This window comes from Arachis stenosperma, chromosome 2 (assembly GCF_014773155.1).
Source record: "Arachis stenosperma cultivar V10309 chromosome 2, arast.V10309.gnm1.PFL2, whole genome shotgun sequence".
Lineage (NCBI taxonomy): Eukaryota > Viridiplantae > Streptophyta > Magnoliopsida > Fabales > Fabaceae > Arachis > Arachis stenosperma.
In genome coordinates this window covers 2,931,103-2,956,815 of record NC_080378.1, presented here as the reverse complement: position 1 = coordinate 2,956,815, position 25,713 = coordinate 2,931,103, and the positions used below count along the sequence as shown (strand labels likewise).

At 38.9% G+C, this 25,713-nt stretch overlaps 3 protein-coding genes across 4 annotated transcripts; all 3 read right to left on the bottom strand.

The window, feature by feature from the left end:
* Positions 1-3,104: 3,104 nt before the first annotated feature.
* LOC130962356 (uncharacterized) lies at positions 3,105-7,628 on the bottom strand. The gene has a single exon (XM_057888579.1). The coding sequence runs from the start codon at positions 7,626-7,628 to the stop codon at positions 3,105-3,107; it is 4,524 nt and encodes a 1,507-aa protein (XP_057744562.1).
* Positions 7,629-9,382: 1,754 nt separating this feature from the next.
* Positions 9,383-15,568, bottom strand: LOC130960304 (putative disease resistance protein At3g14460). Of its 2 annotated transcripts, none has more exons than XM_057885676.1 (4): positions 11,534-15,568; positions 11,017-11,135; positions 10,823-10,921; positions 9,383-9,779 (listed from the first exon to the last, which is right to left on the bottom strand). In XM_057885676.1, exon 1 carries the CDS (start codon positions 15,479-15,481, stop codon positions 11,552-11,554), a length of 3,930 nt encoding a protein of 1,309 aa, XP_057741659.1. In that variant the 5' UTR covers positions 15,482-15,568; the 3' UTR covers positions 9,383-9,779; positions 10,823-10,921; positions 11,017-11,135; positions 11,534-11,551. The 2 variants fall into 2 exon arrangements, with proteins under 2 accessions (XP_057741659.1, XP_057741660.1); XM_057885677.1 differs by having other exon boundaries at positions 9,383-9,776.
* Positions 15,569-18,613: 3,045 nt separating this feature from the next.
* Positions 18,614-23,917, bottom strand: LOC130960715 (putative disease resistance protein At3g14460). Its single transcript, XM_057886162.1, has 3 exons — positions 20,100-23,917; positions 19,591-19,736; positions 18,614-19,010 (listed from the first exon to the last, which is right to left on the bottom strand). Exons 1-2 carry the CDS (start codon positions 23,806-23,808, stop codon positions 19,678-19,680), a joined length of 3,768 nt encoding a protein of 1,255 aa, XP_057742145.1. The 5' UTR covers positions 23,809-23,917; the 3' UTR covers positions 18,614-19,010; positions 19,591-19,677.
* Positions 23,918-25,713: the final 1,796 nt, after the last annotated feature.

Genomic DNA, 25,713 nt, shown 5'->3' with positions numbered 1-25,713 from the left:
GGTGTCACAGGCAAGTCTCTGAGGTAACTTAAAATAATTAAAATTTCAAAGTAGTGGAGTTCCCACCTAGCTTTGCTTTAACTCATCATTTCCCTAGACACCTTAGCAATAAAATAATGTAAGGTTTTTCCCACCATAATTTGTTGGTAAAAAGATAAAGGCAATTGACTTGGGGTCTCAGTGGTAACATTAAAAAAATTGTGTTAGTGGAGTGTCTTGCTGGCTCTTAAATATAACACTATACTTCTTGTTCCGTCCTGAGTGAACCGAGGTATACGTAATCCGGAGTGACTGCCGGATTCCCGACGTGAGCTATGAGTTTCTCGGTGGTAATGTTGTTGATAACCTCGGTACCTTGAAACACGACGGCGGGAGTACCTGCAAAAAGGACTCCGACGCTCAAGTAAGTATGTGATTGCAGAGATAAAAAAGTAAGTCACTCGAAGCTAAGCTAGCACCTGGCCTTATGAGTTGGGAGAGGCTGGCTTTATAGGCCTTTCGTAGCTTAATGGGAAGCTCAGTTTGTTCCGATATTCTTGGTTAGAGCTGTTAAGCATATCTGAAGTGCAGAGACGTGTGTTAGTAGTGTGTTCAGTTAGGAGAGTAGCCGTTGTGGGGATAGGGTTTGTTTGTTTCATTTGTTTCCGACCTTTTAGGTCGGCGAGTATCGTGTGGTACACATCATAGCCCCCCAGGTCGTCTAGCGTGCCGTATAGGTCGGTGGACGAGCTTAGTCATGTGTGGTAAATTTATTGTTTTGAATAAAATTAAAAAGAAAAAGAAGAAAGAGGTTTTACCTGTCTCTTCGTGGGTCGTGTCGTCTTTATTGCTTACTGCTGCCGTTTTGGTTTCCCACGTTTTGTTTAGTGGGCATGCATTAACTTATCCATATTGTTAGTGGGCTTGCAATAAAAGTAATTTTGGTTTTGGGAATTACACTACGTCTCCTCCATTTCCCTTATCTGTATCATGTCTTCGAGAGGTAAGTGTTTCTTGACTTTTCTTTGACTGTTTATTTTGCTGCATTCTTCTATGGGAGAGAAATTAAAAGAAAAATTGAGAGTTGTTGAAGTTAAGGAAGATGACCCGTATCATTGGGTTCAAGATGACGTGAAGACGCGTTCGTCTTCCTTTACTAGCGTCGAATCGCTTTCTGATTTGAGGGGTGCAGATTTTGTTAGGGGTGGTTCCGGTGTCGCCGTCGACTTCCTGCCCTGTTCCGGCAGCGATAGGGTCTGTGAGAGGAGGGGTGACTGGGAATATTTCTATATGTATACCCCATGCATGGTCGACGTCGGAGTGAAGTTTCCCTTCTCTGATTTCGAGTGTAGTGTTCTTACTCAGGTCAACTGTGCTCCGTCACAGTTGCATCCCAACTCTTGGGCGTTCCTTCGCGCCTTTCAGTGTCTGATGGACTTTCTCTCCTTCCCCTGTTCCTTGCCTCTGTTTTTTTCTCTTTTCCAAGCGAAGGGGGTTCATAAGGGTCAATGGGTTTGTTTTAGTAGTTTTCCGGGTCGATCCCTGTTCCTTCTTTATAAATCCTCTTTTAAAAACTTTAAATCTCTTTTTGTCAAAGTCCGCTCGGCCGAGTCTGAGTATCCTTTTTATTTGGACGATGAACTTAGTGAAAAATTCCCTTTGTATTGGTGTTCTGAACCGACTCAAATTCTGGAGGCTTCTGAAAGAAGTGAGGAAGAGGAGTTTGTGATGAACTTTCTTGTTGAGAGTGTTGCTGCTGGGGAATGTTTGTGTATTCCCGAAATTTTACATTTTTATGATTCGGGTGACAAAGAGGGGTTGAAGGCGTACTTAGGTAACGCTTGTTATGTTTGTTGTTGTGTTTGGGTTTTTGTTGTATTTGTCTAATTTCTTTTGGTGGTTTCTTGCAGGTGGGCGAGTTCCTTTGCTGGATCCGAACAAGCTACAGTCTTTTTTAAATAAGAAAAAGGAAAAGGGGGTTGGTTCTGCTGAGGGTCGAAAAGATGTTGGTGATCAGGCTGTCTCGTCGGTAGCCCGTCCTGCATCTTCTTTCAAGAGAAAAAGGGATGATCCTTCTTTGGAGGTAATTTCTGAAGATGATCAAGAGGCTTTGGGTGGTGGTGGTCTTGTGTTTGATCGGCAGAAGAAGCTTCATGGGTTTATTGCTGGTTCTGGCTCACATTCTCTTTGGAGTGAGCAATTCAACTTCGCGGAGTTGTCTGAGAGGGCTTCGCAGTATCCTGGAGACATGCTGATGACGCGCCGAGTTGGTTTGGAAGCGCTTGGGAAGTTCGTTCAGGTATATGTTATTTTTTCTTCTTGTTCTCTTGTTTCTCTGCATTGTACTTATGTTATGTACGTTTCTGTAGGTGGTTGCTAGTCGCTTGCTTTGTGTTGGTCGGACTGTTGAGCATGTTGGGGCCGAGCAGCAGGAAACTGTGGAAAAAGCCTCTGTTTCTACGGGTCGAATTGCTGAGCTGGAGAAGGCTGTGAAGGAAAAAGATGAAGCTACTACTAGTGCTTTAGCTAAAGCGAAGGAGGCCGAGGATGAGGTGGCTCGTTTGAGGGATCAGATTCGCTTGCTGCAGAATGAAGTTAAGGATCAGGATGTGGCCAAAGGTCGGCTCACCTCCCGTGTGCAGGAGTTGGAGGAGGCTGGAATGGAGATGTTTTCCTATGGTTTCGACCGTGCAGTGAGTCAGGTTGCTCTGTTAGCTCCCGACTTTGATTGTGACAAGCTTGATATTAGGAAAATAGTTGTAGATGGAAAGTTGATTGTTGATGGTACTGTGGAGGAGCATGGTGAGAACGCTCCTCCTTGATTTGTTTGTAGTCATGACTTTTGTTATTTTGGTTGTCTTATCTTTAGACTTGTTTTATTTTGTATGGTATTTTGCCGACGTTGTATTCGGTTTAACGATCTGTGGAATTTAGGCCGATGTTTGGCCATTTTTATGATAGGATTTGTATAATAATTTTCTTGTTGGGCTATTTTTAAGAGGATCGTATTATCTTTATTTGAATTTGAAGGGCGTCCGGCCTCGTTAAAACCCTCCTTAGGCAAAACCCTCTTTTTGGGAAAAAAGCTCTAAGGGGGAAAAAGAGTACCTTCATTCGCATACAGACTAGGACATATACATTTTAAGTGAGGAGACGTTCCAGTTTCCTGGGATGGCTTTGCCTTGTAGTGTTTGTAGTTGATATGCCCCCTTGCCGAGCACTTTGGTTACACGGAAGGGGCCTTCCCAGTTTGCGGCGAGCTTTCCGTGGGCTGGAGGTCGCCTGGCCTCTTCTGTTTGTCTGAGTATGAGATCGCCTTCCTTGAATGTTCTTGGTTTCACCTTTCTGTTGTGCTTCCTTTCCATTATTCTCTTTTGGGCCCTTTGCTTGATAGCGGCGATTTCTCTATCTTCTTCTGCTAAATCAAGCTCGGCATTCCTGGCTCTTAAATTTTGTTGTTCATCGTATAATTCGGCTCTTGCCGTTGGAATTCCGACCTCAATGGGGATTAGTGCTTCTGAGCCGTAGACTAACTTGAAAGGTGTTTCGCCTGTGGTGCTATGTATTGTGGTGTTGTAGCTCCACAGTATCTCGGGTATGAGCTCGGCCCATTCTCCTTTCGCTTCATCAAGCTTCTTTCTTATTGCCTGCAACACAACTCGGTTAGCAGCTTCGGCCTGCCCATTGGATTGTGGGTGTTCCACCGAGCTAAAACGATGTTGGATATTAAAATTTTTTAAGAATGACCCGAGCTTATTGTCTGTGAATTGTCTTCCATTGTCTGATATTATTTCTTTTGGTATTCCAAAGCGGCATATTATATTTTTCCAAATAAAAGATCGTACCTTTTCAGCCGTTATTTTTGCTAAGGGTTGTGCTTCTATCCATTTTGAGAAGTAGTCTATGGATACCAAGAGAAATTTTACCTGTCCTGGCGCTGTTGGGAATGGGCCGAGGATATCCAGCCCCCATCTATGGAAAGGCCAGCTTACCTCCATGCTGTGCAATACCTCGGCTGGCTTGGTTGAGATCATCTCGTGCTTCTGGCATTTGTCACATGCTTTGACCCTGGCTATGCAATCTCTCTTCATGGTCGGCCAGTAATATCCTGTTCGGGTTATCTTGGCTGCGAGAGCTCGTCCTCCTATGTGGTTCCCACATACTCCTTCATGGACTTCATTCATTACTTCTTGGGCCTGGTCTTGGTTTAGGCATCTCAGTAATGGTTGTGAGAAACCTCGTCTGTATAATTCTCCTGACACTCTTGTGTAGAAGCTTGCCTTGCGTCTGAACTGTTGAGGATGAGGCTCGTCCTTGGGTATGGTACCTGTACAGATATATTCAAGGAAAGGTCTCCTCCAATCATGGAGGTCGTTAATGCGTTCAATAGATAATAGTTCAATGCTCGGTTTGGTGAGTGTGTGTTGTGATAATGTTGATGTTTGTGTTTCCGCCCTTGTGGCGGCGAGCTTAGAAAGTATGTCTGCCCTGACATTTTGTTCTCTGTGTACATGTATTATGGTAAATGAATTGAAATTTGAAATTAGATCCTTTGCTATGAGCCAGTATCGTTCTAGCAAGGGATCTTTTACCTGGAATTCTCCTCGGATTTGTTGGACTACCAGGAGGGAATCGCAATGTGCTGTTAAGTTGGTTGCTTTGCGGTCCAGGGCGAGCTTGAGTCCTGCTATCAGGGCTTCATACTCGGCCTGATTGTTGCTGGCCGAGAAGTGAAACTGGAGAGACTGCTCGGCTACCACCTTATTTCCCTCTTTTAGGATTATGCCAGCCCCGCTCCCTTCTCGGCTTGAGGCCCCGTCCACATGCAATTCCCATGTTTCAATGTGCTCATCTGAGGTCATTTCCGTGATAAAGTCGGCGAGGATTTGTGCCTTGAGGGCCGATCTGGTCTGAAACTGAATATCAAACTCCGATAGTTCAATTGACCATTTGGTCAATCGTTCTGCCAACTCTGGTTTGGTTAATACTTGCCTTAGCGGATGATTTGTTCTTACTATTATCGTGTGGCTCTGGAAGTAGGGCCTTAGCCTCCTCGCTGTAGCCACGAGTGCAAGGGCGAGCTGTTCTATTTTCGGGTACCTTTGTTCCGTTGGTTGCATTACTCTGCTTACGAAATACACTGGTTGTTGAATTCTTCCTGTCTCTAGGACGAGAGCCGAGCTTATGGAATGATTGGAAACCGATAGGTATAGGTAGAGTGGCTTGCCGACTTCAGGTCTTTGCAGCACGGGAGGTGATGATAGAAGGGTCTTGAGTTCGGCGAACGCCGTCTCACATTCGGGTGTCCATTGGAATTGTTTGTTCTTTAAGATCGTCTGGAAGAAAAGATGTGACCGAGTTGATACCGCGGGTAAGAATCGGGAGAGAGCGGCTATCCTTCCTGCTAGTTGTTGTACTTCCTTTATTGTCTTGGGACTTGTCATGTTGAGTATAGCCTTGCACTTCTCAGGGTTTGCTTCGATTCCTCTGGACGTCAGCATGAAGCCTAGGAACTTTCCTCCTTGTACCCCGAAGGCGCATTTCTCCGGATTTAATCTCATATTGTATGCTCGGATCTGTTCGAATACCTCCTTGAGGTCGTCGCAATGAGACCGATCTTTAGTTGACTTGGCGACCATGTCGTCCACATAGATTTCAATGTTCCGACCTATTTGATGTCGGAATACCTTGTCCATCAGACGCTGGTAGGTTGCACCTGCATTCTTTAGGCCAAACGGCATAACTCTATAACAGAAATTACCATGTTCAGTTATAAATGCTGTTTTGCTTTGATCTTCCGGGTGCATTAGAATCTGGTTGTACCCAGAGTATGCATCCATGAAGCTCAAGCTGTTAAAACCTGATGCATTGTCCACAAGTTTATCTATGCATGGAAGGGGGTAAGCGTCCTTAGGACATGCTTTGTTCAAATCTGAAAAGTCGACGCACATGCGCCACTTACCTGAACTTTTTCTTACCATTACCACGTTCGAGAGCCATGTGGTGAAGCGGATTTCCTTAATGAAGTTAGCTTTGAGGAGTTTCTCGGTTTCTTCCAAGGCTGCCTTTGACTTTTCAGATCCGAGGTTTCGCTTCTTCTGGGCTATAGGTCGGCATGTGTCGTTCGTCGCTAGCCTGTGACAGATGATTTCTGGGCTAATGCCAGGCATATCTGCCGGGGTCCAAGCAAATAAGTCGGCATTGTCCTGTAACAATTTGATCAGTTCCGACCTTTGTTGGCCCCTCAGGGCCTGGCCGATGTAGGTTACCTGTCCCGGCACCTTTGTCAGCTGGATTTCGTGTAGCTCATCTGCTGGCTGAGGTCTTTCCTGTATATCCCCTCGGGGGTCAAGCTCGGCCAAAGACAAGATTTCTGAGCTATTTATTGAGTGGACTTCTCCTTGTTTCCGGATCACGTCCGATCTTTTTAAGCTCGCGTTGTAGCATTGCCGAGCTTGTTGTCGGTCAGAGTGTATCGTCGCTATCTTGTCATCCTGTGCCTGAAACTTAACGCATAGATGGTAAGTAGATACGACTGCCCTGAACATATTCAGAGCAGGTCGTCCAAGGATTATATTGTAGGGACTGGGACAGTCGACGATCAGGTACTGTATGTCTAGGGTTTTTGCTAATGGGTTGTTTCCCATCGTCGTCCTTAGCCATATGTACCCTTTGATCGGTACTCTCTCGCCGGAGAACCCTACTAATTCTCCGGATGAGGGTTGTATTAGTTTTTCAGATAGATTCATTTTTAAGAAAGTAGAATGGAAAAGAACATCGGCGCTACTACCTGGGTCCAAAAGGACTTTTCTTACCAGAAGGTCGCCCGTTTGAATGGAAATTACGACTGGGTCGTCTGAGTGAGGAGCGGCCGAGCATACGTCAGCTTGGTTGAAAGTGATTTCTAAATCTTGAATAGCTTTGTTGCAGGGTAGTGTTGTTCCCTCGATTGCTAACATCGCACGGTAGCTCCGCTTTCGTGCCGAGCTTGTTTCGCCACCGCCAGCGAACCCTCCGGATATGCAGTTTATTATTCCCTTAGGTGGATTGTTGTTTGGCCACTTGTTGGTTTCCTTACTGGCCGAGGTTTGCTGATCTTCTTTGTTGTTTTCCCTGTGTTTTCGGCCCTCTATGTATTTGTCTAAGAGGCCCTGTCGTGCTAATCTCTCCAGGAGATCTTTGGCTATCACGCACTTGTCCGTCGTATGACCATATTTCTGGTGGAAGGCACAGTGCTTGCTCTTGTCGACGAATCGCTGATCTTGGTAACTCCCTGCTCGGGTCGGCGGCTTTATGATCTTGGCGTTAAGTATTTCCTTGATTATCCTCTCTCTCTTCGTATTGAATCTGGTGTAGTTGTCGAATTTTGGAGTGAGCTTAAATGGCTTGCCGAGGTCCCTGGCGTTCGTTGATCTGGAGGGCCTGTCGTCCTCTTTTCTTGGTCTTCTTTCGGACTTATCGGCCTCTCGAAGTTCTTCGATCTCCATTTGTCCGGCTGCCCTTTCTCGAAATTCGTCCAGTGTTTTCGGCTTGGTAACCGCAATTATTTCTCTGAACTTTCCGGGCCTGAGTCCGGCTTTGAGAGCGTGTAGGTGGACGGCAGGATTTAAGTCGGGAATTTCCATGGTGGCGTCTGTGAACCTCGTCATGTAGTCTTTTAAACTTTCCTACGGGCCTTAACGGATGATACTTAGATAGTCGGATCCATGCACATAGATCCGAGCTGCTGCAAAGTAGTCGATAAATGACCTAGCCAGGTCTTCGAAGGAGGCAATTGACCCTGCAGACAATTTTGAAAACCAAAGTAGGGCAGCCCCGTCCAGATAAGTAGGGAAAGCCCTGCAAAGTACAGGGTCATTGTTAGGTCCGTTAAAAAACATCATAGATTGAAATTTCTTAATGTGAGCCCGGGGGTCACCAATCCCCTTATATGGCTCGAGAGAAGAGGGAAGTGTGAAATGCTTCGGCATTTGGAAATTCGTGATTTCCTCAGAGAACGGGTTGTCCAAGGTCAGCTTCTCCTTGGGGGGGTTGACACCAATAAGTTCGGCTCCTCCTTGGGTTGAGCCCTTGGAGTTGCCTTCCTCATGTTTGCTGTTCTGGGTTGATAGCTCTGCTAATCTCTTGACCTCCGCTTGTAGTTCAGCCATCTGGGCCATTAGTTCGGCCTGACTGGGCATTTGAACTCCATTGCCGGCCATGGACTTGGTGAATCCTGCGTAGAGGAGAGAAAATAAAATACAAGAAAATAGTGATGATATGGGGTTAGCTCTTCGGGCCCCACGGTGGGCGCCAAATATTCCGTCCTGAGTGAACCGAGGTATACGTAATCCGGAGTGACTGCCGGATTCCCGACGTGAGCTATGAGTTTCTCGGTGGTAATGTTGTTGATAACCTCGGTACCTTGAAACACGACGGCGGGAGTACCTGCAAAAAGGACTCCGACGCTCAAGTAAGTATGTGATTGCAGAGATAAAAAAGTAAGTCACTCGAAGCTAAGCTAGCACCTGGCCTTATGAGTTGGGAGAGGCTGGCTTTATAGGCCTTACGTAGCTTAATGGGAAGCTCAGTTTGTTCCGATATTCTTGGTTAGAGCTGTTAAGCATATCTGAAGTGCAGAGACGTGTGTTAGTAGTGTGTTCAGTTAGGAGAGTAGCCGTTGTGGGGATAGGGTTTGTTTGTTTCATTTGTTTCCGACCTTTTAGGTCGGCGAGTATCGTGTGGTACACATCACTTCTAATTTTTAATTGTTATTTTGGAAGGTGCAATGTAATTGCATAAAACCTTTAATCATGTCCTAACAATCTTTTGAAAGATGCAATGTGATAGCAAGGCGTGGAAAGCTCCTACCAACTTTTGAACGACCAATGGAATTGTAGTCTCTATGGAAATTTTGCATTATAGAAAACATCTTCATGATTCATGAGCTGTTTATGGTTCATAATAAAATAATGATGCTGATGCTGCAATATTAGACTTTCTGAATACTAATTAATTAATAATTAAGGATTTCAGGTCTAGTTTTTCTTTTCTTTTTCCCTTTGGAAATTGTTTCTAACAAACATTTACTTTACAGTAAATACGTGATGAAAATTTTTGTCATGATGTACATGTTCAAAAACGCATGTATTATAAAATTTTCCCCAACAATGAGGCAAGCAGAGGAATTTGGCAGTGAGATACTGATTAGTATATGATGAGTATAACAATATTGATTTTGACTTCGATTTTCATTGCTGGCATAGTATCAGTTAACGACAGCATCCATCAGCAATGTTCTTGTTAGTACTATCAAATCGAAGTAGTAATGATATATATTAGTAATTACTATGTATTATATTAAGAGTTATGGTATTTGAACTATTATTGGTAATTATCAAGTAGTATCATGGATTTAGTATCACCAAATTTTAGAACGGCTAATCATAAAAGAATCTGAACAAGTAAAAAAGACAATAACAAAAAAATTGATGTTCCTTTTGCAGAGGAAAATGATAATGAATCACAGTGAAAATAATGTTTAACTGCAGAGGAAGGTGCCTCATACAGATTTTTTGGGAAGTGCTTAAGAAAAATAAAGTGAACTCAATGAAAAAAGTAGAGGGTAAAATATAGGGACAAGACTTGTTTTCCCTATAAGTAATATAGAAATTCTTTATACTGATTCAATCTCCAAATGGAGTCTTTGATCAAATGGACGAGCCTCCAAGATACTGCTTCTGGTTGCCAACACATCAATCCAGCTATTATGACCTCAAATGAACTAGGATTGATGAATATACACAAGTACAAGCTACCTGCTGAAGATGGTAAAAACAGTAAATTTTATTCATCCATTTGCTTAATACATCTAAAGAAATTCTCAATTGCTGAATACACAAGAAGATATTCCCTGTCTTTTAATTTTTATTTGATGGCAGTTCTTATCTTCTTCTATAAATGTGATTTTGTTGAAAAATATGGATGCTAAATATCACAAATAGCAACGAGTTTTTTTTCTTTTTTGATATTTTTTCATTTATAGAAGCACATACAAATGCACCAAAGTATTAGAAGTTAGAAAGCATAATTTTTCAGTAGATATTTTTGTCCATAACTATACCTCAGTTGTGAATTGTCAAGTAATATTGATCTATTTCTCAATTATTTTTGTCAGCTTATAATGATAATTATCATTTTAATATATTAAATAGAATAACTCTATCAATACAGCAAACAACACTTGTATAGTTGTATGTGTTTAGTAATTTTATAATATGAATTAAATTAGAAATACAGTTAGTAAAAAAAACTTCTTGCCACTCTTGGATCTTGATCAGGCAAGCCAAATCTTGTTTAAAGTATTTTAACTGCTGACAGTGCTGTGGAGGAAGCCTGCACTTGTGTGATGTACTTAAAGTTGTGTATATGCCAACTACCAAGAGATTAGTTTTTGTATACACCTACGGAAACCTTTTAAGCTAATCAATACTTGATGCATTATTTTCAATATTCTTGAGTTGAGTACAGTTCAATTGAAATGAAAGAAAGTTGCATGATATATTCAACCAGGTCAGAAACGACGCTTTTCCCCTTCTTGTATTGATATTTGGAATTTGGAAACATTAAGGTACTAGTTATATAGAATGCACCTCAATATAATTTTCATAGGCAAGATACTTAACATTGTAAAATGATCATTCACTCTAAGAATGGTGGGAATAAACTAAACCTGCCAAAGGCATAATATGGAAGCACCCAAAAACATAATATAGGCATAGTATATATGACAATAGTTAATAGCAGCAAAATATTGAAGAGAAGACAGAACAATTGAACACCAAAGTTTTACAAAAGTACTTACATATTCACCCAAGTTATAATTGCCATAGAAGCTTCCTAATGCACATTTTAATGGTTGAATCCATCCTTGACTATAGTAGTTATCTATCTCTTGATGCCCCTGGAAAATCTATTTGAATTAGTATCCATAAGAAATTATATGAGATAAAGCAGTTTCAAATATCAATACCTATATATCCATCAAGTTTACGTTACCTTCATAGAGAGTATAGCTGCAACTCTTCTTCTTGTAGCCTCCTCCGAGTATATGACAGTCTTGAATTTGAAGTAATAACAGAGAGGAAGGTAGCTTTTCTCCTGCCATATTCTCCAACCTGAAGTAAATTATAAAGAGAAATAGAGTAACTATACCAAGGTGAAGCTACAACAGGAATCACTTCTTTTGATTGAATGAAGTTAATGTAAGTATGGTTTGTATTGTGTAAAGATTATCTGGCGAAATCATAGCCATCTGGGCACTTGTAGAAGCTATTGCAGAAGATGGTAAAAACAGTAAATTTGATTCATCCATTGTTTAATATATCTAAACAAATTCTTAAATGCACGAAAGAAGACATAGACTGTCTTTCAATTTTTATTTCATGGTAACTAATTCTTATAGTCCTCTGCAAATGCAATTCTATTGAAAAAATACAAGTGTTAATAAGTGTCACGTGTGCATGTGTGAATTTATTGTGGTAGCATGTGTTAATCATGAAGATTAGAGAATTACCTGCTCAGAAATCTCTGTTCAGACGAATTTAATGGTGGGGATGTGGGAAATTTTGGGCCAGATTAGTTGATGCTTGTTCTTGCAGTGTTCTTCCAGCAAAGGACACTGTTTAATTTGAAGTAGCAAGAGAGAGGGAGGCAACTTTTCTCCTTCCATATTCTCCAGCTTCTGGCAGAATGAAATGTGCAATTGTTGAAGGGAGGTGAGGCAGAGAAGCTTGTTGCACTCCAATGTCTCCAGATTATCAAAGCACCATATCTCAAGAGTGGTAAGGGAGGGAATATGGGGCAGCAAACCCACCTCTGGGTATGACTTTATGTTCTTACACCCATAACCATAAATTCTTAGATGAGTGAGGGCCTCCAAATTGGTCATCCATGATAGATCCCTCATTTGTTCCTCACGAATTCCCACCTCAAGTGATTTCAAGTTAGGCGGCAAACCAGCCTCTGGCAACCTGCAAATGTTTGGGCAACAAAATATCTCGAGAGAATGTAAACTTGGGAGTAGACTATTCATGTCACGTGGTAATGCCTCCAACTTGTAGCAATGTGTGATGCTGAGATGAGTCAAGTTGGGTGCAGCCAGTCCTTCTCCTGCAAATGACACTAATTTGGAGCACCCACTGATTATGAGACGTTGAAGAGCAGCATGTGGTGCCTCTGACATTGAGATTGATTCCAGATTCCCACATTGTGATATCTGGAGAGACTGTAAACTTGGGAGTAGAATATTCATGTCACATGGTAATGCCTTCAAATTGTAGCATTCTAGGAGGCTGAGATGAGTCAAGTTGGGTGCAACCAGTCCTTCTCCTGCAAATGACACTAATTTGTGGCATTTATAGATGGTGAGGCTTTGAAGAGCAGCGTGTGGTGGCTTTGACATTGAGACTGATTCCAGATTTCTACACCATGATATCTCGAGATTCTTGAGATTGGGAAAGGCATCCAACGACAAGGAGGTCAGTGAATGACAGCTGTCTTCTATTTGTAGCTCTACCAGACCATAATTCTGCTTCTGTTGCTGAGGGAATTCTAGTTTTCTACATCTACGGATTTTCAGCTTTTGCAAAGATTTGAGAAAACAATTGGCCGGAAAGGATACATGAGAGTTATACCCTGAGATGTGTATTTCTTGGAGGCAACTTAGATGGTTCATGCTTATCATTGCTTTCAATGCAGACTCCTTCTCATATTCACATCCCCTAATTGATAAAGTATCCCCATCAAGAAACATAGATGCGGGGAGCCATTCTATAGAGGAGTTATATATACATAGTTTGCGAACTTTGGAAACATCCGACAAAGAAGAAACGATTCTGAAGAATACCTGAGTAAGCATCTCTTCCTTCAACATTGGACAATTTGTTATTTCAAGCTTCCTAAGTTGAGGAAATGTTTCCGACTCAGATACTTGCCACACCTCCCAACATGCCATATAATGAAATTCCAATTTCTCTAGTGAGGGAAACGGTGTAATATGCAAAGAATGATGATCTCCTTCATTCTTGTAAAACTCGTCGCCAATACTCCTCAGCTGATGGAAGCGTTGAATGCTTAGGGACTTAAGAAATGGCAGCTGTCCAAGTGAAGGCAGCATACAGCAATTGTCACAAGACTCTAGAGATACATTGGTCATGTTTTGGTAGGAACAATGCCCAATCCAATTTGGAAATATGGTACCCTTGTATCCCTTGATTTTCAGCTCTTTCAACCCACTGTGCATTTGCAAGTTATCGAGCATGTCTCTTTCTTTTTGTGTGCTTGAAACCAAATCATTACTTGGAGACCATTCCAACCATAATTCATCAATGTGCTTCTTATCCATTATCCTTGAGCTCTTTGCTTCATTCACATCAACAATATTCTCCAATTTCTTAATCTCAAAGGATCCATGAAGATTTACAAGCCCTCCTAACTCTTGGATTCCATTCTCTTCATGCTTGCCCACGCTAAAGTAACTCAAAACGTGCAATTGATTCAATTTGCTCATTTTTCTGGGCATTTCTTCCAAAGAAGTTTTCCTAATATCAAGATGCCGCAAACTCACAAGATTATGCAAACCACTAGGCAGCGTAGTTAGCTTAGAACAATGATTCAACTTCAATATTTGCAAATTACACAACTTGCACAAAGACTCGGGCAATGTCTTAATATTAGAGCAAGAGAGATCCAAGTAGCGGAGATGGATCAATTCTTCTATTGAATCATGCACCACATTAAGTTTACTAAAGGATAAAGCTCTCAAGTATTTACACTTTGATAATATGTCACAAGTTGCCGCTTCAATGTTGCAGTTGGGAGATATGAAATCGCCAAACAATAATAATGTTCTCAAAGATTCTACTTTAGAAATCAAATTAAGAAGTTTTGAGCTACAATGACGTAAGTTTACACACAAATGCCGGGTTTGAATCCTTATCTCCTCCTCTTCACCAAGTTCTTCTGAGTTGCAATAGAAATCCCCAGCAAGGAATATTGCTAAGTCATGCAAGAGATCGTGCATCACAAAATAATCATCACCGTCTTTAATCTTCGTGAAAAATAATCTGGAACTTAGTTCATCAAAACACTCACAACCAACTTCTTCTAAACTCTCTCCTCTCTTTGGTGGTGGTAAAAGATCTTCTGCCATCCACAAAAGGATTAATTCATCTTTCTCAAATTTATAATCCTTGCGATATAAAGCACAATAAACAAAACAACGCTTTAAATGTGGAGGAAGATGGAAGTAACTTATCAGTAATGCTGGGATAATCTTACTCTTCTGCACAGCAAATCCCCAAATATGACTCATTAGTATCTTGTTCCATTCCTCAACATCATGCTTTGTACGTAACAAGCGACCAAGTGTTTCTGCAGCTAATGGCAAGCCATCACACTTCTTGACAATCTTTCTACCTATTTCTTCAAGTGCTGCTCTCCCATTTGATTCTGGAAAAGATGCATTGTCTGCAAACACTGACCAACAATAGTCTTCTGACAACCCTTTGAGAAAATAAGGGCGACAATTCTGAACTGCTAAAGCAACATTTTTCCCACGAGTAGTCAGAAGAACAATACTTCCTTTCTTCCCATATTGGAAAGGGGTCATAAAATTACTCCATTTGTCACCATCATCACTCCAAACATCATCCAGAACAATAAAGAATTTCTTGTTCAACAATTTTTCTTTCAAAGTATGGTGAAGTGAATTGAAGTGCTCAACACCTTGAGTATCTGGAGAGATCTCCTTTATGACATTCTTTGTAGTCTCAGCAATATCAAAATTTTCTGAAACACAAACCCATGCTTTCAGATCAAATCCCTTCATGAACTCCTCCTCTTTGTTGTATACTGATTGGGCTAATGTTGTTTTACCAACCCCACCTATGCCAACAATAGCAAACACAGACAGCTGATGCTCATTGTTGTCATTCAGCATCTTGAATAAGGCATTCTGGTCATCCTCCCTGCCATACACACTCCCTCTTACAAGAGAACTGGACGGAGTCCTCCATGATGAGCTACCAGTGGGAATCTTTTCAAGACCAAGGAAATCTTTTTGTTTTCCAAGATCCTCAATTCTTGTAACCACGGCTTCCATCTTGTCGACCATGTCATCTCTATCTCGGTTGATGAAGAAGCTAGGGGACCACCAGGAAGAACTTTGCTCCTTTTGAGTGGCGGCTTTCGTGAAGACAGCGTCCAACAAGTCCTCAGCATAGTAAACAGCATCCCTGAGACTATCAAGCCACTTCCTCACAGATGGATTACCGAACTGCTTCATCTCAGCATCAGCAACAAGACCTTCAGCACCCAACAGAGCAGTCTTCAGCCTTTCAACCAAGCCAGGGCCAAGTTTCTTGCCCAGGACCAAGTTGACAGCATCAGTTGTAAGGAACCTGTCAAAGAGAACGTTAATGAAACCAGAGAGGAAAGCTCCACCAACAAGTGCAGCAGCCATGATATGATCTCTAACAAGTGATAAAAAAATTTAAGATATGAAGGAGAAGAGTGAAAAATGCAATGCTTGCAGGCTTTGTAACCGAACTGTGTGTTGGTGTATCAAAGCTTATAGTGAAGAAGTAGTTCTCAATAATTTGTTAGCAACAAGACAAAGACAATAATTGACTAAACAGGGATCTGAGGGGCCTCATAAAAAGTTGGTATCGTTAGTGGGATTGCCTTGCTGGCTCTTTAATAATTTTATGTGTTTGATTGTTATTTTGCAATATGGAAGTATCATGCAACGTAATTTTCAGTTTTGCCTTTAATCCTAACTGTTGTTAACTTTTATTTCCAAAACAAGACATGTGATTGAAAGATGTGCAGTTGTAGTTTTTGTGGAAATTTTGTGTTTTGTATTTCTCCTCAGATACCTTATCATTATCATAATGAGCCATTTCTGGTAAATTTTGGCAAAGTAATGAAGCTGAAGTTAAGCAATGCTCACTTTCTCAATTATTAAGGCATACTTTGTCGTCTAGCACCTTTGTTTGGGTAAGAAATTGCTTTGGTCTTTGTATTATACTTTTTGGTCTCTGATGAATCATGACACTCCACTCTTTTGAATTATTAATCAGTGTAATGCAACAATTTTAGTCCATACCATGTAAGACAGTAAGAGCTGCTCCTTCAAATAATTCATCTTCATTCACTGTATTCCCTTTTTGATTGTGTGGTGCTCCAAACTTGTTAAAGACATTCACTTCAAGTCCTCCCAGCTGGCTCACACTAACTTTGTCCTTGATTCTACTTTATTTGATGGATGCAAGATAATTGCATCTTGTGAAAGGTTTCAATTGTTATAGGCACAGGTTCAATAGTACTACTATACTAGTCTCTCTCAAATGCATCAAATATTAGTAGTTAATTAGTTATGGTATTTGAACTATTACTAGTACTTATCAAGCAGAGTTATGTATTTAGTTGCAGAGTTTTTTCTCTCTTTTTTTCTCCCATATATATAAACAAAAACACTAAATTTTCAAATTTTTTAGTACATAAAATACAAAGAAGAAAAAAACATAAAAAGACAAAAGACGCCTAAAATAATTCTTTTTAATAAAAGGAAATAATGCATGCAATGAAATGAATTTGTGGCGAAGAGAGTTATTTATAGGTGCTTAAAATGTTGGCAATTGATGCCTAATGCTAAATAGTGCTTTTAATTCCATGAAAGAAGTAAGAAAATTGCAAGTTGAGAAGGTTTCAACTTCTCTCATAAGATATTCTTCTCACTCTTTTTCTCAATTGTTAGACCAGATGCAAAGTTTAAGAACTCACATGATGTTCAAAGCAGAGGTAGTAAGCTTGACACTGGCAGCATCCACAAGCATGATAGCCACCTTCACATCTTCATAAACCATCGATCACTAATTACAAAGATGCTTGTACTTTGTAGGCTTTGCAATTCTCATAATTTCTTGGCAGGACTGTTAACAGAAAGATATTCATGTTAGTCTGTTTCCCAATAATAAATAACTTCTACTTCATCATGTATAGTATCTTGTTTCTCAGTTTATATTTTTTTTCACCTTAGGAGTTGTTTGTTTAATCTTTAGATAAGATTATTGGTATACATTTTCATCTTTCAATGTTCTGCGCAATAAAAAAAATTTTCCAGCAACATACCCCAAACAGAAGCCAAGTTAAGAAATGTGGCTTATAGATATTGATTATTATCATTATTATTATTTTTAGTATATTGATTTTTTCTTGGACTATACATGGGACATGCTACTGTGGTTTAAACACAGCATCAGTAACGCTCTTTTGATGATTTACTAGCAAAAGAAACGCTATTTGTGACAACATAAGAAATTTCATATTGGAATTGCTTTTGGCCTCAGTATTATACCCTCCCCTTTTTTCAGTATGAAAGATAAATCTTCCAAAATAACTGTGGTACTCCTAACTTGAGGAAGGTTTCAGCATATGTGACACATTCATGATGATTTTTTTATTATTATTGTTGGATGTGTAACCACTTTCTTCTTCTCAAAAACATTAAACTGAGTGAACTTTTTGAAGAAAGGAATCATAATAAAAATACAAGACATAAGACAATATGATAGTGCAAAATTGATGAAGAAAATAATCAATTTTCTAGAAGAAAAAGACAATATATATATTACTCCCACAAAACACGTAGGTCTAAATATAGTAATATATTAAAAGAAAAACTAAAATAAGTCTATAGGATGAACTTCTTGATTCCTTTCTCTGATTGCTTGCTATTCTACTCTTCCCTATTTGTAGCCAATTTTCCTATATACTGAAAAGGATGAATCGACAAAAATATAATAATAAAAAATTAACAAGAATAATAAAAAAAAATAAAAAAATAAGTTGTGTCTCTTGTTAGTGTCTTTGTACACAATGTCTCTATCCATGTCTCATCTGTCAAACACGATTTTGTGTTTCCGTGTCCTTATCTTAGTGTCCTGTCCCTGAAAACAAACACAGCCTATGTAAACGGTCTCTCTGTAGGCATAGTACATGATAGAGCTCAATGACGTCGTTTGATTCATGTAGCCGACTCCACCTAGTAGGACAAGGCTTTGTTGTTGTGGTTATTGTTTTGTTGTTGCCTTGCATGCCTACCATGACAACAGCAATCTCAGCTTTTTTTTCTCAGCAACCTCAGCCAATGTCTATACATTTTTTATTATATAAAACTAAGGAGCATGAATCTGCATATCAATCATGGTCATACGGTAGTAATAATATAAGGTTAAAATCTGTTGGCAATAGACATTGGCTTTCACACCATCACGTGATGATAGCTAGCTTATGTATGAGGTTGCTTTAAAAAAGAACTCATTACACTTTTAAATATGTGATGCTTTGGGACTAATAATTTTTGTATTTTTTATTTCTGATAGTTGATACAGAATTGGAAGTTGAGGAAGCTTTCAAATGTTGCATGACCAAATTTAATCATGTAGAACTATAGGTTACTGCATTAGGCGCTCATGATGGTTCTTTTATTGGATTACTGGATATAATATTATCTTCTTCTCAGAGAAATACAGATCACAAAACTCTGCATTGTGAGATAAAACCAAGAAAATTTTCCAAAGAAAGTGGCATATACAAGCTTCATTATTATCTCAATGCAAGAGTTAAAAACTCAAGAGAAGGTAAAAAGCTTCAGGAACAAAATAAACAAGTCTCAGAACTTACAAGCACTGACCACATATTCTACAGAAGAAAATGGTCACCCAAAAGATTAAATTAATGAAACTTTCTGGCAGTTCTACCACAGAGCTCAGGCTGCAAACCACACCTCCAAATTGAAGAACTTTTGAGTGAAGAATCTCCGGTTACAATTTCAGTTCAATATCACTAGATTTTACCATCCGATCATTCACTTGATGAAAACAAGTTGCTGATGAAAAAATCTGCTGAGATGAAAATAGCACCTCCTCTCAAGTTTTCTTCTATTTGCTCAACTGCTGTAGTTAGGTTAGTAGACTGTTGTAAAGAACCTGTTTGATAAATACAAAAGAATATGAAAAATTTAATAAATGGAAGTACAGCACAACCAATCTTCCTTTGTATCATCTCATCTTCAAAGAGACAAAATCAGTTTGAGGAAACTTGACAAAGAAATAACAATATTGCAGTGAAAACTGAAGCTGAAATAAACAAAGAAAAAACTAATTCCATAAACAATAATCTTGTTTTATCTTTGTCATTATTAACCAAATTATATCACTTTGCTGTTATTTATAGTGGCAAAGTTTACTGTCCACAACTGTTGAAAACTAACAAATTTGAATATAAATATACAAATTTTATAAATATATAAAATTGTTAAAGGTCCATGTTCAATGGTATACTAACAAAAAGTACATTATACAGATTTCAAAAACAGTTAAAGAACCAAACTTAAGTTGCTATATACAACTTAGTTCAGCATAAACATCAAACATTGGCAAAGGCCATTTTGTCATGAAGTGCACACATAACTAATTCCTTCTCAAATCAAGCTTTCATAACTGTTTCCTTTTTTCCAAATAAAACAGCAAAGTAAATTCTAAAGTATAATGGAGTAATCAAACCAACCTGCAGCTAAAAATAGAAACCACCTCTTCTGATTCCTAACATACAACTCCAGTTTACTGCCTCGAACAAACTCAGGATTATTAATTCCTACACATATGGTGAAATCCTACCCATCTGCATCCTTTTACCACTGAGCGAGTAGCGATCTGCAAAGACGGTCAAAACAGTAAATTTGATTCATCCATTTGTTTAATACATTTAAAGAAATTTTCAAATGCTGGAAACACAAAAAGGATATTCCCTGCCTTTCAATTTTTATTTCATTGTCTTTCTTATCTTCCTCTTTAAATGTGTTTTTGTTGAAAAAAAAATATGAATTTGAAGTATCATAAATAGCAATGAGTTCTTCTCAGATTAACAAAGGATATTTCTTTAAGTATAACTACAAACAGGGGAATCATAAATGAAAGAAGATAATACAACAATTTTTTTTTAAGGAAAACGAAATTTATGCATGTATGGATTTAATTGAAGTTGCATGAGAAACATGAAATTAGAGAATGACCTACCAGTTCTCTCTAGCAACAATTCTCTGGTACCAACTTCAATGGAAGGGATGTGGAAAATTTTGGGCCAAATTTGTTGATGCTTGTTCTTGCAGTGTTCTCCCACCAAATGACAATAGTCAATTTGAAGTAGTAAGAGAGAGGAAGGCAGCTTTTCTCCTGCTATATTCTCCAGTTCCCAACATCGTTCAATTATTAAATGTTGGAGGGAGGTGAGACAGAGAAGTTGGTTGCACTCTAATGTCTCCAAATTACTAAACCCACTGATCTTCAAAGTGGTAAGAGAGGGAAGGTGAGGCAGCGAACCGGCCTCAGGGAATGACTTCACATTCTCACTGCCAGAACCATAAATGATAAGATGAGTGAGGGTGTCCAAGTTGCGCATCGATGATAGACCCCTCCATTGTTTCCCAATAATAAGCTGTTTCAGGTTAGGTGGCAAACCAGCCTCTGGTAACCTACCAATTTCCCAGCAGCCCTCTATCTCGAGAGACTGTAAACTTGGGAGAAGAGTATTCATATCATGTGGCAATGCCTTCAACTTGGTGCAGAAGCTGACCTCAAGACGAGTCAAGTTGGGTGCAGCCAGTCCTTTTCCTGTGAATGACACAAAATTGCGGCATTTAAAGATGGTGAGACGTTGAAGAGCAGCATGTGATGGCTCTGACAATGAAACTGATTCCAGATTCTTGCACTCTGATATAGTGAGAGTCTTAAGATTGGGGAAGTCATCCAACGACAATGAGGTCAGTGACTCACAGGGTCCTTGTATGCATAGCTCTACTAAACTGTATTTCTGCTGTTGCTGGGGGAATTCCAGCTTGCTGCATCCCCCTATTCTCAGAGTTTGCAAAGATTTGAGTACACAATTGTCCCGGAAGAGTACATCAAGCGACCAACCTGAGATATAGATATCTTTGAGGCAACTTAGATGGTTGACACTCATTGCCTGAAGTACAAACTTCAGCATAGATTCACATCCCTTAATTAATACCTTATCCTCCCCAATAAGTGACATATCAGACTCTCTTTCATAATAATCCGTACGTATACTTAGTCTGCGAACTTTTGAAACATCCCACAAAGAAGAAATGATTCTCAAGAATACCCGGCCAAGCATATCTCCCTTTAACACCGGACAATCTCTTATCTGAAGCTTCGTGAGTCGAGGAAAAGTTTCCGAGTCAGGTAAGTGCCACACCTCCCAACATGGCATCTTATTGAAATCCAAAATCTCCAATGAGGGAAACAGTGCAGGAAGCGAAGAATGATGATCGCCTTCATTCTTGTAAAACTCCATGCCAATACTCCTCAGCTGATCGAAACCTTCGATGTGCAGGGACTTAAGAGATGGCAGCTGTCCAAGTGAAGGCAACATGCAACAATTCTTGCAAGACTCCAGAGACACATCAGTCATGTTTTGGTAAGAACAATACCCCATCCAATTTGGAAATATTGTACCCTTGTATCCCCTGATTCGCAACACTTCCAAGCCATGGTGCGGTTGCAAGCTGTCGAGTATATCTCTTTCAGTTTGTGTTCTTGAAACTATATAATCACCTGAAGACCATTCCAATATTAAGTCGTCAATGTTCTTCTTATCTATTATCCTTGCACTCCTTGCTTCTTTCACATCAAGGACATTCTCCAATTTTTTAATCTGAAAGAATCCATGAAGATTTAATAGCTCTAATTCCTGGATTCCATTACCTTTATGCTTGCCCACGATAAAGTAGCTTAATGTGTGCAGGTGTTGCAATTTGCTCATTCCTCTTGGCATTTCTTTCAAATCAGTACCCAAAATATCGAGATGTTGCAAATTCACAAGTTTATGCATGCCATTGGGTAACTTAGTCAAACTAGAACACCATCCCAGCTTCAATGTTTGTAGATTGTACAAGTCACACAATGATTCTGGCAGTGTCCTAATACATGTCTCAGAGAGATCCAAGTAACGCAAATAGGTTAATTTACCTATTAGACGAGGCAATACATCAAGTGCTTTGAACGATGCAAGTGACAAAACTCTCAAATATTTGAGCTTCCATATTGGAGTACATGTTACATCATCAATGTTATCTGACTTTGAAAAGACATTAGTTGACAAAAATGTCCTCAAAGATTCAACTTTACTGATGGAACTAAAATTTTCTGAGACTAGATTCGAACTTTCATAAGACAAATGACGAGTTCGAGTATACACATTCACTGCATCACCAAGCTCTTCAAATCTACCATAGAAGTCTCCAGCAAGGAACAATGCTAAATCATGTAAAAGGTCATGCATCACAAAGTTCTCAGGAGCATAGTGATCAGGTCTTTTGAAAAACAACCTAGAAGCTAGTTCATCAAAACATTTTCTACCAACTTCTAATAAACTCTCTCCTCTATTTGGTGGCCTTAAAAGATCTTCGGCCATCCATAGCAAAATTAGTTCATCTTTATAAAAACAATGATCTTTGGGATACAATGAACAATAAACAAAACAACGTTTTAAATGTGCAGGAAGATGAAAGTAACTGATTAACAATGCTGGAATAATTTTACTGTTTTTCACAGAAAATTCCCAAATATCACTTACTAATACAGCTTCCCATTCCTTAACATCATGTTTTGTTCGCAACAAGCTTCCAAGTGTCTCTGCAGCTAATGGCAACCCCTTACACTTCTTGACTATCTTTCTACCGATTTCTTCTAGTTTTGGATGCCCATTTGATTCTGGAAAACAAACATTGTTTGCAAACACTGACCAACAACAATCCTCAGACAACTCACTGAGAATGTAAGGGGGACAAGTTTGGACTACAGAGGCAACCTCTTTGACACGAGTTGTTACAAGAATTGTACTTCCCTTTACCCCATATTGAAAGGGGGTTCTAAATTTCTTCCAGACATCACCATCATCACTCCAAACATCGTCTAACACAATAAAGAACTTCTTTTCAGACAACTTTTCCTTCAGTTCAAGTTGAAGTGAATTGAAATCCTCTACATTACAAGCAGTTTGACCTATAATATTCTTTGTAACCTGAACAACATTAAAGTCTTCAGAGACACAAACCCATTCTTTGACTTGAAACCCCTCCATCAACTTGTCATTATTGTACAGCCATTGTGCTAAAGTTGTTTTGCCAACCCCACCTATGCCCACAATGGGAATCACAGACAACTGATGTTCTCTGTTATCATTTAGTATCTTGATGATTTCCTGTTGGTCCTTTTCCCTGCCAAGGATATTACCTTCCACCAGAGATGTGGATGAAATTCTCCATGACAAAAAGTCCCTATAGGAACTCTTTTCAAGACCAAGGAAATCTTTTTGTTTTACAAGAAATTCTATTCTTCTAACCACCCCTTCCATCTTATCTACAATCTTCCTATCCCGGTCGAGGAAGCTAATAGGCCAGAAAGAACGTACCTCCTTTTGAGTGGCGGCTTTGGTGAGGACAGCGTCCAGCAAGTCATCAGCCACATAAACAGCATCCCTCAGACTGTTAAGCCACTCCCTCACAGAAGGATTGTCCAATTGCTTGAACTCAGCATCACCAACCAGAGCTTCAGCAGCAAGCAGAGAAATCTTCAGCCTTTCAACTAAGTCAGGACCAAGCTTCTTGCCCAAGACCAGGTTGACCGCATCTGTTGTAATGAACCTGTCAAAGATAACGTTAATGAAGCCAGAGAGCAAAGCTCCCCCAACAAGTGCACCAGCCATGATATGATCTTAGCAACAGCAAAGTGAATGGCTTTTCAGACAAAGGTATGAGAACAATGGTGTCAAGGCAGTGAACTCTATTGAGTTGCAAGCTGGCTTTGATCTAATAATTCTTCTTTGGAGTCCACGGACACTAGTCTTTGTGAAAATTAATTAATTATATAAAAGTGGCTAAATAAACAAGGAACATCATGTTGCAGCACATGCATGTATTAAAATATCATGGCAATATATATTATGTTATGAGGTTATTAATAATAACAATAATGGTAATAACATATAAAAATTATAGGAACATGCAGCTGCACATGAATCATGGTAACAATATAAAGTTAAAAAATGTTGTGCCAATAGACAATGTCTTTACATCTTCACGTGTACCTGTCTTCCGAGTTATTTTTAAGGTGAAAACTCAGGTGTGGTCAAATTTACGTGAAGTTGATAGCTAAGAATTGTTAAATGATTTGAATGATTTAACTAAATTTTTATCTAACGGCTCTTAGTTATTAACTAACTTGACTGCACCTGAGTTTTTATCTATTCTTAAAAATAAATTCTACGCATTGATGTCTTATGCTGAGTTTGTTTTAAACCGACAATTTTTTTGTTTTTAATTATCACAGAAATGCAATAAAATTGCAACTTGAGAAACGGTTTCAACGGTTGCCAAACCAAAGTAATAAACTAATAATATAATTTTCTATTTTTTTTTATTGAGTAGCCATGCTTCATATTCAAATCTATTTCTCTATTTATTATTACTATTATTACCTATTTATCTATTTATAATATATTAGAAGAAAAACTAAAAATTCTAAAACCATCTTTAGATATTTGATATTTCTCTATTTTGACACATAAAAATATTTTTTAGATAGCATATCCTTCTATCTTTGTATTATGTTATAAGATTTTTATTACATTTTATTCTCTTGTAATTTTCTATCTTTACATTATGTCATAGAATTCTTTTTCTAGTCTTATGTGTTAATATTGCAAGTGTGAGGGGTATATAAAATTAGTCCCACGAAAATAAGGAAGATGAAGAGTTTATAAGATGCTATACTTATTAACTTGCTATTTTAAAGTTTTTAGTTAGATGTGGTATTTTCTCATCTTATGTTCTCTTACTTGGTCTCGGTGATGAACACTTTGGATTTTATTTGTAATTTGTGAAAGTTTTAAACTCTAATAAACTATTAATAAGTTTATTTTTAAAAAAATCTTTCACTGACGGTGGTTAAGTAGAGAAAGACTATCTCTGAAAATGATTGTCATAGACAAAAAAAGTAATTGTAGTACTAAGACCTTTTAAAGAAAAAAAAATAGCATTAAACAAGAAACGAAATAAGATAACGTTAATGTTGAGATGATAATGACAATAGAGGAGATAATCATGGTAATAAAGTATGGTTACACAATAGAAATAATAGAGGTAGAAATGATAATGATAAGGACAAAATTATTTTATAGAAATGATATTTACAATATTTTTGTTGCCTTGCATGCCTACCATGAAAACAACAATCTCAGCTTTCTTTTTTTTCTCATCTGTGTTCTTGATATCTTGACGACAACGAGGACAATGAATTGTTGCAATAACGAATAATGAAAATGCAAATCACAAAACAAGCCGGACTTGCCACTATTTTAGAGGAGAAGGAGGAGGAAGAAGAAAAAAATGAGTCTCCATCAAAAGGTATTGAAGATAAGAAACCATTGAAGATTTAAGAGAAAAAGATGAAAAACAAGGATCGCATTCTTCAAATTCAGTGTCTTGAATGATCAAACCATGCATGTAATTGGTGAGATTATAACTTTAAATTAATATTCCTTAATTTAATTTCTAAATCTTTCTGTTTGTTTGTCACATTTATATGTTGCAACTGTGAGTGAAGAATTTCT